The 14,203-nt window shown below is 43.3% G+C and overlaps 1 protein-coding gene, 1 long non-coding RNA gene and 1 pseudogene across 12 annotated transcripts in view; all 3 read right to left on the minus strand.

The window, feature by feature from the left end:
* The window catches only part of coro7 (coronin 7), a 109,184-nt gene extending 106,940 nt beyond the window's left edge, over positions 1-2,244 (minus strand). The window contains 1 exon segment of the mRNA XM_051941223.1: positions 2,108-2,244. Within this exon segment, the coding sequence (XP_051797183.1) occupies positions 2,108-2,152 (45 nt within the window). The 5' untranslated portion in view covers positions 2,153-2,244.
* A 1,969-nt stretch (positions 2,245-4,213) lies between these two features.
* LOC110952032 (coronin-7-like) lies at positions 4,214-14,146 on the minus strand (annotated as a pseudogene).
* Positions 9,692-10,997, minus strand: LOC127531589 (uncharacterized). 11 transcript variants are annotated; one of them, XR_007938727.1, is made up of 3 exons: positions 10,782-10,997; positions 10,299-10,535; positions 9,692-10,144 (listed from the first exon to the last, which is right to left on the minus strand). It is a non-coding gene; the product is annotated as an uncharacterized LOC127531589 (long non-coding RNA). The 11 variants fall into 11 exon arrangements; XR_007938728.1 differs by having other exon boundaries at positions 9,692-10,095; positions 10,290-10,535; XR_007938722.1 differs by having other exon boundaries at positions 10,290-10,535.
* Positions 14,147-14,203: the final 57 nt, after the last annotated feature.

The following is a 14,203-nucleotide window of genomic DNA, read 5'->3' on the forward strand; positions in this document are numbered from 1 at the left end:
GCAGTTAAAGACATCGACAGCCGATCAAAGACGCTCCTGTTGGTTCATTAGTTTACTCATGAAATCAGGAATGATCTGAGTTCCATACAACCAGCAGGCTAACACTGATAACAGCGTTGGAAACACACAGCAAAGCTAAAATACGAGTCTTTAAAATTAAATTTAACGTTTGCAAGCACAGAGCGAGCAGCAGCAACGTGGAAGGTTGATGAAGCTGAACGTGTCGGAGGAGTTTGTTGGGCTTAGTTATCCCAGAAACACACCTTCACCCTCTGAATGACGCTTCCTGCTAAACTGTAAAATAAATATCCGAGGAACAGTTAACAGTCCTGTAATAATAATAATAAAGTCTGTGTCTGACTGATGGAAGCCACTTCCTGCCACCAGTCGACCAATCAGAACTTAGGTGGTGAAGAGTTAACTAACGTTTGTTCAACCAGAAGCTTCACACCAACAGAACCTGGATAATTCTGATGGTTTACAGCAGAGCAGCCGGCAGGAGTCCTAAAGAATGAATATCAGGAAATATCAGCTGTTTGAGGAGAAGGTTTCCCCTCAGATCTTCATCTCGTCTTAGAGCAGCACCTGGTGAAAGCAACCAGGTGAACGGCTGCAGAGGAACCAGCCAATCAGATCAGGTTACTACAGTAAACAGAGACCATCACGGTTCTGTACAGAATATTTATACATAAATTAAATGAAGGCAGACAGATGGCACTGAGAGAATAACCCATGAGCTTCATGCATCAGTGACATCACAGTTTGTAGAAGCTGTCAGTCAGCTGATGAGCCTCCAAGTGTTTCTGTGACTCGTCTCCACTCTGCTGTGACTTGTCTCCACTCTGCTGTGACTCGCCTCTACTCTGCTGTGACTCGCCTCCGATCTGCTGTGACTCGCCTCTACTCTGCTGTGACTCATCTCCGATCTGCTGTGACTCGTCTCCACTCTGCTGTGACTCGTCTCCACTCTGCTGTGACTCGCCTCCACTCTGCTGTGACTCGCCTCCGATCTGCTGTGACTCGCCTTTACTCTGCTGTGACTCGCCTCCACTCTGCTGTGACTCGTCTCCAATCTGCTGTGACTCGTCTCCAATCTGCTGTGACTCGTCTCCAATCTGCTGTGACTCGTCTCCAATCTGCTGTGACTCTGCTGTGACTCGCCTCTACTCTGCTGTGACTCTTCTTTACTCTGCTGTGACTCTTCTTTACTCTGCTGTGACTCGTCTGTACTCTACTGTGACTCGCCTCCACTCTGCTGTGACTCGTCTCCAATCTGCTATGACTCTGCTTTGACTCGTCTCTACTCTGCTGTGACTTGTCTCTACTCTGCTGTGACTCGTCTCTACTCTGCTGTGACTCGCCTCCACTCTGCTGTGACTCGCCTCCACTCTGCTGTGACTCTGCTTTGACTCGTCTCTACTCTGCTGTGACTCATCTCTACTCTGCTGTGACTCGTCTCCACTTTGCTGTGACTCGCCTTTACTCTGCTGTGACTCTGCTGTGACTTGTCTCTACTCTGCTGTAGGGCTGGACCCGAATGTCCCGAATATCCGAATATTCGTTCGCTACGGCACTATCCGGATATTAATTTAGTATCTGAATATTCACCACCACCCCCTCCCGCCGTCGGATGTACCGGGCGGAAAGAATATGCCGCGTTACTGTCTTCCCTCCGCCTTCAATTCGTTGCATAAACATAAGACAAGATGCTGAAGACCTCCGCTGTTTGGGAATTCTTCAGTTTAACTGAAGACAAAACGAAGGCAACGAAGGTCGGTTTACACTGGGTTCAATCTGTCATCAGGAAATGGTGGCCAGAACTTTCTAAAAATGAGAAAGGATCCGAATTTTTGGGCCGTCTCTGCCACGAGCCGCTGCCGCCGCCACAACCACACCTCCACCGCTGCGCCGCAACCCTCCTGTATATTCTGTTGGTTTTTTCTATATCTTTATTTTACACTAATATTCTGTGTTGTCTTATTATTGAACATCCAGCTGCTCTAACACTGAATTTCCCTCCAGAGATTAATTAAGTTGGTCTAACTAAGTAAGATTGTTAATGAAATCCTGCTGAGTTTGTAGACATGAAGGAGTTTCAGTGACTCACCTGGACAGGTGTCAGCTGAGCTCTGGGGTCAAACACTCTCAGCATCTTGTCCTGACAAAAAGAAGAAGGTTTGTTAGACTTTTAGATATCAGAATATACAAGAGAGTTGTGTAGTTACCAACTCTAAAGCCAGCGGCCTCAGACCAAACCTAGAACCTGAAGCTAATCCTGAGAGCATGCTGTGGTCTGAGCTCAGCACCTGAAGTTCTCTCAAACTGGAGAAGGAATTAATAACGAGTGAAATAAAGAAGCTTCATTCATCAGTGACCTCTCCATGACCTCGTCTGCCTCCAGGCAACCAATCAGAAAGGCTCCTGCATGATTAGCGGGAAATGGAGCCTAATGGGATCCAGCTGTGACTGGGACCTGCATCCAAGTCACCCAACACCACCAATATAACCCCAAAATACCCCAACATACCCCCCAATATACCCCAACATACCCCCCAATATACGCCCCAGTATAGCCTCAATATGGCCCCAAAATACCACCAATACACACCAACATACCCCCCAATGCATCCCCAACATAACCCCAAAATACCCAATATACCCCAATAGATCCCAATATACCCCCAAAATACCCCAAATACACCCAATACCCCCAATATACCCCTCAATATAACCCCAATATAGCCCCAAAAATGACAAGATCACAGCAGCCGACATGAATGACAGCAGGCGACACACGCTCACAGTTACGTTATAGAATATAATCTTCTTCTTCTTCTTCTTTTGTTACTTGAACAGCAAACAGAGGTTTGGATTAATGTGCTCCTCTTCATCCGGTCTGCTGCCCACCCACGACACCCACAGCTCTGTCTGGGACTAAATCTATCTTAGAAATAAAACATACATAACTGAATAAAACGTTCTGGGACTAAACCAAAGGCTCAGATGCAACAGCGCATTTATTTTAATATAAGGTCAGAATATGATCTTTACAGCTCCCCATATTCTGAGCTCATGTCCAATAAAACATCTTATTTTGGGAGAAGAAATGTTCAGATTATGTTTATTATTATGTTTCAGAAGAAGTACAGTAGAAGAAGATGAAACCAGCAGATTTCGTGAATTTGGATTAGAAATACACAAAGACAGTTTTCAGAACAGATCAATAGTTTGTCTGCTGGCAAACTAATCAATCGACTAATCGGTACGGCTCTAAAATTAACTGTTCAAGCTGCTCTAATTTCAGGTTCCTGCCTTAAAATCACACGTTAGAATAACCCAACACACACACTTACCATGTACACACACACACACACACACACACACACATTCAGTAACTCTGCTGTTTATTAATGATTATTGATTATAGATTGTGTGTATCATTCTAAAATTTGGACTCATCAGCAAAAATTTACATTTTCATGAAATAAAATTTTTAAAAACATTTTATTCAGTATATAATTTGTATTATATTGAATTAATATATATTCAGTAGTTAATCAAATATATATTAATTAGGGTTAAAGACAGATTTAATCCATGGAGTTAATGAGACGTCCTGTTCAGACTTCAGACACTGTATAATAATCAATACTTATCTATACTGTGATTATCCTGTCAGGTTAAGTGGTGATTATTATTGATTCTGCTGTATTATTCTATAATCAATAACATTCTATAGGTGGGTCAGCGTGATCCTGTGATGTTCCACCTCATTAGTTCCTCCTCAGACCAAAGACAAACAGACCTGCTGACATCCGGAGTGACGTTCAGTCGGAGGTTATTTGGTCTGAAGAAACTCATCAGACCTCATTTTCACGTCAGTTAAGCTGCTTCAGAAAACATGAAGTTCACTCTGAGTCAAACTATATGAACCTCCACTGATGGAGACGTTCTGGAACCTTCTACCAACCAGATATATGAACCTCCACTGATGGAGACGTTCTGGAACCTTCTACCAACCAGATATATGAACCTCCACTGATGGAGACGTTCTGGAACCTTCTACCAACCTGATAAATGAACCTCCACTGATGCAGACATTCTGGAACCTTCTACCAACCTGATGTATTCATGAATAGGTCCACCTCAGCTTCGTAAACTGCTCCTCAGAACTCTACAACATTAACTCTTATGGAAACTCTCTGTGAGAAGTTTAATCAGGTTCCTCCTGGTTCTCCTCTGCAGACAGCAGATGATGAGCAGAATGAAAGTTCTCCTAGGTAGGAGTTGGGCTCAGAAGTTCAGAGGTCACGTCAGGTCAGTGTCCTCCACATATAAACCTGGATGATTCTGACCTCATACCCTGATGACCTCATGTAGCTGATTGTTAGTGTTTTCATCTAAGAACGTTCTTCTCTGTAAAGTTCTGTTCCCTCTTCCTGACCCAGACTGGAACCTGATCCCACCTCCTTTCTGCTGACACTTTAGTTAACCCCTGATGAGCACAGGAGGAGCAGAGGAGTCCAACATGAAGCCCAGGACCTGAATGTGAGACATTGGCTACACCTAGTGGTCGAAACCTGCCACTACAGCGACCAGATATGACCCCAGAGCTGCACATGTATGAAACGTTAAGTCATAGAAAGTAACATGTATATAGAATTAAGTCATACAGTAAAATGTATGTAGCATGTTGGTCATACAGTAACATGTATGTAGCATATTGGTCATACAGTAACATGTATGTAGCATGTTGGTCATACAGTAACATGCATGTAGCATGTGGTCATACAGTAACATGCATGTAGCGTGTTGGTCATACAGTAACATGTATGTCGCATATTGGTCATACAGTAACATGCATGTAGCATGTTGGTCATACAGTAACATGCATGTAGCGTGTTGATCATACAGTAATATGTATGTAGCATATTGGTCATACAGTAACAAGCATGTAGCATGTTGGTCATACAGTAACATGTATGTAGCGTGTTGGTCATACAGTAACATGTATTTAGTGTGTAGTCATACAGTAACACGTATGTAGCGTGTTGATCATACAGTAATATGTATGTACCATATTGGTCATACAGCAACATGTATGTAGCATGTTGGTCATACAGTAACATGTATTTAGTGTGTAGTCATGCAAGTAACATGTATGTAGCGTGTTGGTCATACAGTTACATGTATGTAGTGTGTTGGACATACAGTAACATGTATGTAGCATGTTGGTCATACAGTAACATGTACGTAGAATGTTGGTCATACAGTAACATGGATGTAGTGTGTTGGTCATACAGTAACATGTATGTAGCGTGTTGATCATACAGTAACATGTATGTAGCATATTGGTCATACAGTAACATGCATGTAGCATGTTGGTCATACAGTAACATGCATGTAGCATGTTGGTCATACAGTAACATGTACGTAGAATGTTGCTCATACAGTAACATGTATGTAGTGTGTTGGTCATACAGTAACATGTATGTAGTGTGTTGATCATACAGTAATATGTATGTAGCATATTGGTCATACAGTAACATGCATGTAGCATGTTGGTCATACAGTAACATGCATGTAGCATGTTGGTCATACAGTAACATGCATGTAGCATGTTGATCATACAGTAACATGCATGTAGTGTGTTGGTCATACAGTAACATGTATGTAGCATGTTGGTCATACAGTAACATGTATGTAGTGTATAGTCATGCAAGTAACATGTATGTAGCGTGTTGGTCATACAGAACATGTATGTAGTGTGTAGTCATGCAAGTAACATGTATGTAGCGTGTTGGTCATACAGTAACATGCATGTAGCATGTTGGTCATACAGTAACATGCATGTAGCATGTTGGTCATACAGTAACATGCATGTAGCATGTTGGTCATACAGTAACATGTATGTAGCATGTTGGTCATACAGTAACATGTATGTAGTGTATAGTCATGCAAGTAACATGTATGTAGCGTGTTGGTCATACAGTAACATGTATTGTAGTGTGTAGTCATGCAAGTAACATGTACTATAGTGTGTTGGTCATACAGTAACATGTATGGTAGTCTGTATTCATGAAAGTAACATGCATGTAGCATGCTGGTCATACAGTAACATGTATGTGCATGTTGGTAATACAGTAACAGTATGTAGTCTGTATTCATGAAAGTAACATGTATGTAGCGTGTTGGTCATACAGTAACATGTATGTAGTCTGTATTCATGAAAGTAACATGCATGTAGCGTGTTGGTCATACAGTAACATGTATGTAGCATGTTGGTCGTACAGTAACATGTATGTAGTGTGTTGATCATACAGTAACATGTATGTAGCATATTGGTCATACAGTAACATGTATGTAGCATGTTGGTCATACAGTAACATGCATGTAGCATGTTGGTCATACAGTAACTGCTGTAGCATGTTGGTCATACAGTAACATGCATGTAGTGTGTTGGTCATACAGTAACATGTATGTAGCATGTTGGTCATACAGTAACATGTATGTAGTGTGTAGTCATGCAAGTAACATGTATGTAGCGTGTTGGTCATACAGTTACATGTATGTAGTGGTTGGACATACAGTAACATGTATGTAGATGTTTGGTCATACAGTAACATGTACGTAGAATGTTGGTCATACAGTAACATGGATGTAGTGTGTTGGTCATACAGAACATGTATGTAGCGTGTTGATCATACAGTAACATGTATGTAGCATATTGTCATACAGTAACATGCATGTAGCATGTTGGTCTACAGTAACATGTACGTAGAATGTTGCTCATACAGATAACATGTATGTAGTGTGTTGGTCATACAGTAACATGTATGTAGTGTGTTGATCATACAGTAATATGTATTGTAGCATGTTGGTCATACAGTAACATGCATGTAGCATGTTGGTCATACAGTAACATGCATGTAGCATGTTGGTCATACAGTAACATGCATGTAGCATGTTGATCATACAGTAACATGCATGTAGTGTTGGTCATACAGTAACATGTATGTAGCATGTTGGTCAACAGTAACATGTATGTAGTGTTAGTCATGCAAGTAACAGTATGTAGCGTGTTGGTCATACAGAACATGTATGTAGTGTGTAGTCATGCAGTAACATGTATGTAGCGTGTTGGTCAGTACAGTACATGTAGTAGGCATACTTGGTCATACATAACATGCATGTAGCATGTGGTCATACAGTAACATGCATGTAGCATGTTGGTTCAGTATACAGTAACATGCATCTGTAGCATGTTGGTCATACAGTAACATGTATGTAGCATGTTGGTCATACAGTTAACATGTATGTAGTGTATAGTCATGCAAGTAACATGTATGTAGCGTGTTGGTTCATACAGTAACATGTATGTAGTGTGTAGTCATGCAAGTAACATGTATATAGTGTGTTGGTCATACAGTAACATGTATGTAGTCTGTATTCATGAAAGTAACATGCATGTAGCGTGCTGGTCATAGAGTAACATGTATGTAGCATGTTGGTAATACAGTAACATGTATGTAGTCTGTATTCATGAAAGTAACATGTATTGTAGCGTGTTGGTCATACAGTAACATGTATGTAGTCTGTATTCATGAAAGTAACATGCATGTAGCGTGTTGGTCATACAGTAACATGTATGTAGCATGTTGGTCGTACAGTAACATGTATGTAGTGTGTTGATCATACAGTAACATGTATGTAGCATATTGGTCATACAGTAACATGTATGTAGCATGTTGGTCATACAGTAACATGCATGTAGCATGTTGGTCATACAGTAACATGCATGTAGCTGCTTGGTCATACAGTAACATGCATGTAGTGTGTTGGGTCATACAGTAACATGTATGTAGCATGTTGGTCATACAGTAACATGTATGTAGTGTGTAGTCATGCAAGTAACATGTATGTAGCATGTTGGTCATACAGTAACATGTATGTAGTGTATAGTCATGCAAGTAACATGTATGTAGCGTGTTGGTCATACAGTAACATGTATGTAGTGTGTAGTCATGCAAGTAACATGTATATAGTGTGTTGGTCATACAGTAACATGTATGTAGTCTGTATTCATGAAAGTAACATGCATGTAGCGTGCTGGTCATAGAGTAACATGTATGTAGCATGTTGGTAATACAGTAACATGTATGTAGTCTGTATTCATGAAAGTAACATGTATGTAGCGTGTTGTCATACAGTAACATGTATGTAGTCTGTATTCATGAAAGTAACACTGCATCGTAGCGTGTTTGGTTCAAACAGTAACATGTATGTAGCATGTTGGTCGTACAGTAACATGTATGTAGTGTGTTGATCATACAGTAACATGTATGTAGCATATTGGTCATACGAGTAACATGTATGTAGCATGTTGTCATACAGTAACATGCATGTAGCATGTTGGTCATACAGTACACATGCTGTAGCATGTTGGTCATACAGTAACATGCATGTAGTGTGTTGGTCATACAGTAACATGTATGTAGCATGTTGGTCATACAGTAAACATGTATGTAGTGTGTAGTCATGCAAGTAACAATGTATGTAGCGTGTGTCATACAGTAACATGTATGTAGTGTGTAGTCATGCAAGTAACATGTAATATAGTGTGTTGGTCATACAGTAACATGTATGTAGTCTGTATTCATGAAAGTAACATGCATGTAGCGTGCTGGTCATAGAGTAACATGTATGTAGCATGTTGGTCATAAAGTAACATGTATGTAGTCTGTATTCATGAAAGTAACATGTATGTAGGTGTTGGTCATACAGTAACATGTATGTAGTCTGTATTCATGAAAGTAACATGCATGTAGCGTGTTGGTCATACAGTAACATGTATGTAGCATGTTGGTCATACAGTAACATGTATGTAGCGTGTTGGTCATACAGTAAATGTATGTAGTGTGTTGGTCATACAGTAACATGTATGTAGTGTGTTGGTCATACAGTAACATGTATGTAGCGTGTTGGTCATACAGCAACATGTATGTAGTGTGTTGGTCATACAGTAACATGTATGTAGCGTATTGGTATACAGTAACATGTATGTAGCGTGTTGGTCACCTTGCAAAGAGGACGCCAGCAGTGACCCGTCATGTTTCCAGCTCAGACTCTGGACCAGGTCCCCGTGTTGCTCCAGAACTGCAGAAAAAAACATCACTCAGAGAAGAACTCGGTGCTTCATGATGAACAGAAACATGAAGGGTAAAGAAACAGGAAACATGGAAACACAATGAACAGAAGGACACAGGACAAAAACACGCCACTCTGGAGGGAAGAAGCAGATGAAGCCATGAATAAAGCTCAGAAAACACAGCAGTGACAGAATGAACGGTTCAGGATGGATGGAGGTCCTCCAGGCCAGCCAGATGTTTAGAAGCAGTGAACAGCTGGAGATGTTCAGGTTCAGACACATGGAGGTGTTCAGACAGTTACAGGTGATCAGAAGAACCCAGACACACGCATTTCATTCACATCCTGTTCCTCAGTGAGCTGCAGGTGGTGGCAGACCAGCAGTGAGCAGAAGCAGCAGGATGTGATGATGGGGGAGTGTGCTGGTGGGGGGCCAGAGGACAGGGACTAGATCCTGAGACCAGTCCAGGAGACTGGGACCAGGACTGCAAACCAGACTTTACCTCTGCTGCTCCAGCACTTAGACAGAGCCACAGGGCTGCAAAACGTAGGCAATGTCAGTCAGACAGTCTCCACCAGGAACCCTCCAAATACAGCAACGTTACACAAACACAACCCAGAAACAGGACTACACACACGGAACCCAGACTACACACACGGAACCCAGACTACACACACGGAACCCAGACTACACACACGGAACCCAGATTACCTAGACTACCCACACGGAACCCAGACTACCTAGACTACCCACATGGAACCCAGACTACCCACACAGAACCCAGACTACCCACATGGAACCCAGACTACCCACACGGAACCCAGACTACTTAGACTACCCACACGGAACCCAGACTACCTAGACTACCCACACGGAACCCAGACTACCCACACGGAAACCAGACTACCCACACGGAACCCAGACTACCCACACGGAACCCAGACTACCTAGACTACACACACGGAACCCAGACTACCCACATGGAACCCAGACTACCTAGACTACACACGGAACCCAGACTACCGAGACTACCCACACGGAACCCAGACTACCCACACGGAACCCAGACTACCCACACGAACCCAGACTACCACATGGAACCCAGACTACACACACGGAACCCAGACCACCCACACGGAACCCAGACTACCCACACGGAACCCAGACTACCCACACGGAACCCAGACTACCCACATGGAACCCAGACTACACACACGGAACCCAGACTACCCACACGGAACCCAGACTACCTAGACTACCCACACGGAACCCAGACTACCCACACGGAACCAGACTACCTAGACTACACACACGGAACCCAGACTACCCACATGGAACCCAGACTACCCACACGGAACCCAGACTACCCACATGGAACCCAGACTACCTACTACCCACACGGAACCCAGACTACCCACACGGAACCCAGACTACCCACGGAACCCAGACTACCTAGACTACACCACGGAACCCAGACTACCCACATGGAATCCAGACTACCTAGACTACCCACACGGAACCCAGACTACACCACGGAACCCAGACTACCCACACGGACCCAGACTACCCACATGGACCCAACTACCCAGACTACCCACACGGAACCCAGACTCCCACACGGAACCCAGACTACCCAGACTACCCACACGGAACCCAGACTACTCACATGGGACCCAGACTACCCAGAACTACCCACACGGAACCCAGACTACCCACACGGAACCCAGACTACCTAGACTACCCACATGAACCCAGACAACCCACACGGAACCCAGACTACGAACACAGACTGAATGTTACATGTGAAGAGACGTGACGTGTAACAAACACTAGAACTGGATGAGTGATCAGCTACCTGCCAGCGGCGCCTCCTGTCGGCTGGTGTCCCAGATCAGAGGAGACCTGGAGCTGCTGAGGGCCAGCAAGCCGGAGGAGGTGGGTGGAAGAGCAGCAGCTCCAGCCGGCCGAGGCCCGGAATGAAGAGTCAGCTCCGGATCGCTGGGCTGCTGCTGCTTCCGGATCACTCAGACGCCACAGCTTCACCTGCAGACACACAAACACCAGCTTCCTCTTCATCTCTTCATCACTCCTTCTCCTTTCTGCAGACAGCAGTCCTCAATCACAATTTTAAATGAAAGTTCATGACCAGAACAGAAGAGAATAAAGAGCTCAGCTGAAGTCGTGGTCGTTCAGGAACCAAACTCGGTTTAACTCAACCTCAGGAGATGAAAGCCTCTAAGCTCTGACACCACACAGAATAGTCTGGGTTTGTCATCAGGGTTAGATTTCTGTCTGATGTCAGGTTAAGGTGGATAATAGATTCATCTCTCTGGAGTCTTATTTCTCTGTTATTTAACTCGCTCAGCACAGCCGAGGTGGTAAAACAACACGCTGGCCACAGATAAGAGCAGTGAAGAGCAGATGTGTTTAATGAGGTAAACCGAGCTGCTGAGTCTGAAGATCCAGACCGACAACTCAGCACATTCCAGGAGGTGAAGGCACCTGAAGGTTTCAATAACAAGCCCAGACCTGCCAGGAACAAAAAACGTCTGGATGGAGGGAAGTGAACTAAAGTACACAGCAAAAAGACAAAGCCAGATGAAAGGAAGACAAGGAAAGAAGGAGGAAGATCAGGACAATAACTAGCTGACCGTTTCATCTCCAGAGCAGGTGGCCAGAAGACTCTCATCAAAAGGAGAAAAGTCCAGATCAGTCACCAGATCTGAAAAATACAGAAATTAGAAACCAAACCGACCGCATTACTTCTATGAGGAGTTTATCTGACAGAAGGATGAGAAGTTCTACCAGAATGACAGGAGATCTGGGTGACCGTCCACTGGCCGTCTGACCTGGTCTGACTGAAGACAAGCCCAGCATTCCTCCACCTGTAGCACGGACACGACACAGCAATAAAGACCTTAATGTCCCACAATACTAGAATAGAATAGAATAAAATAAAGAATACTACACTATACTATAAAGTCCTATGCTATGCTATACTGTGCTATACTATATCGTACTCTACGATAATATACTATTGTATATTATGCTTATACTACACTATATTCTATTAAAGTATACTATACCTTATTAAACTATGCTGTGCTATGCTATATTATGCTACACTATACTGTACTGTACTATACCATGCTATGCTATACTATAGTATACTATGCTATACTACACTATATTCTATAATGATATGCTATACTATACTATATTATACTGTGCTACACTGTGCTATACTATGCTATCCTACACTACACTACACTACACTACACTATACTATACAATAAAGCTAATATTACTGCTGAACCTCTTCTTACCAGCCTGCTCAGCATTGAAGGCCACCAGCTTGGAGCTGGCTTTGATGTGGTTCCCTGACAGGAGAAGGAACCAGCACGAACACCGTGGATCCATCCCTGGATTCAAACACAACAATGAGGAAAAACAAAGAGTTCCACCAACAGCTCCACTGAAGAACCCTGGTTATCTGATTCATCACATTCAGAAGCAGCTGTTAACAGAGAAGAACGCTGCAGCAAACAGGAAGGATGTGAATGAGTGAAGGTTTGAGGAAGAGGAACAGCGCCAGAACTCTTTCACCACTTTAACAGAGGACACAGTTTCTGGACGACGGCTGCAGACGTTTGACCTGCAGAGCATCAGCTGAGCAAAGATCCTTTACTGTCCGTCACCAGCAGCAGGAATAGACTTTATACTAAATGTTCTACATGTTCTGGTCAAACATGGCAGAACAAATCATGCTGATGTTCCTGGTGAGTATTTAAGATCCCAACAAACAGGAACTCTAAGCCGAGTTTCTGCTGTTGATTAAATACCGACCAACATTCGTCCTCTAATAACATGAAGTAAACATCAGGGATCTAAGGCAGCTGAAGCCTCTCCAGCAGAAACAAATTATTATCTGAATCTATTAAAGGTTTGTTAGCTCAATAATTCCATTTAAACATGTAGAAGATGTTTTTTAGTAGAAGATCTTCAACAGCAGAGACCTCAGTGTTCAGAGACTGGAAGATGAATTTACTCAAACTTATGTTCATTATCATTTAACTAAACTATTAAAGTATTTAGTTGAGCTGCTCAGGATCAGCTGAGGACATAAAGTCCTTCATCTTATGAATCTGCCTTCTATCTCAAACATTAAGGTTCTGGTTGATCATCCACAGCAGCAATGCTCCACCTGCTGTCTTCTACTGAAGACATGAGACCTCCTCCAACCAGCAGGTTACATAACACAGAAGAGCTGCTCAAACCTCAAACATAAAAATACAGATTTATGAACAAGAAACTCGTTCAGAGTCTGCAGGAAGCTGAGAGGAGGAGCTGACAGTAGAACTCTTCCTGTTGACAAAAACCTCCCAGATCCAGAAACCTGATTCTGTGATCAGAGTAAACTAACATGATGCTGGAGCTGAGCTAACATTTCAGCATAGCTGATAATAATACACTGATAATATCAGTACTAATAATCACAGTTCCTGTCAGTACTCGTCCTACTACTCTCTGTGGTCCTCTCAGGCTTCAGATGCAGGAAGTCCATCCTCCCTGCAGACTCTCGTTCCTCCACAGCTACAGACCAAAGCTACCGTTAGCAAGTGGAGCTAGCTCCTTCCGGTCGCTCGCGGGCTACTCACATCTTTCTTGGATATTTTCGGAGTCGTGTTTTTGAATTTGGACGTCTTAAAGCGGTTCATGCTGCCGTTCAGAGGGACTTCCTTCCTGGTTGGTCTCAGTGAAGCTCCTGCTGCAGCTGACAGCTCAACTCCGGGGCTCTGCTCGCTTTGTTTCACGGCGCTGTCCGATGGGGCGGAGTTTACAGGTTCAAACGCTCTCCGCTACACGCCGCCCCATATTTTAAAACATTCGCCCAATTTTAACGCGTCCCTCGTGATGCTCGTGTACAAAAACAGCCCGATGGTACTTTAAGTCTGTCGAGATCTGCTATTAGATAAATGTTCCAACTCGTTGTGCGGAGGTTTGTCCGGCGGGAGACACCGTACTTCAAACAAACGGTCACTGTGACGCCCTCCG

The sequence above is a fragment of the Acanthochromis polyacanthus genome, chromosome 21 (genome assembly GCF_021347895.1).
Source record: "Acanthochromis polyacanthus isolate Apoly-LR-REF ecotype Palm Island chromosome 21, KAUST_Apoly_ChrSc, whole genome shotgun sequence".
Lineage (NCBI taxonomy): Eukaryota > Metazoa > Chordata > Actinopteri > Pomacentridae > Acanthochromis > Acanthochromis polyacanthus.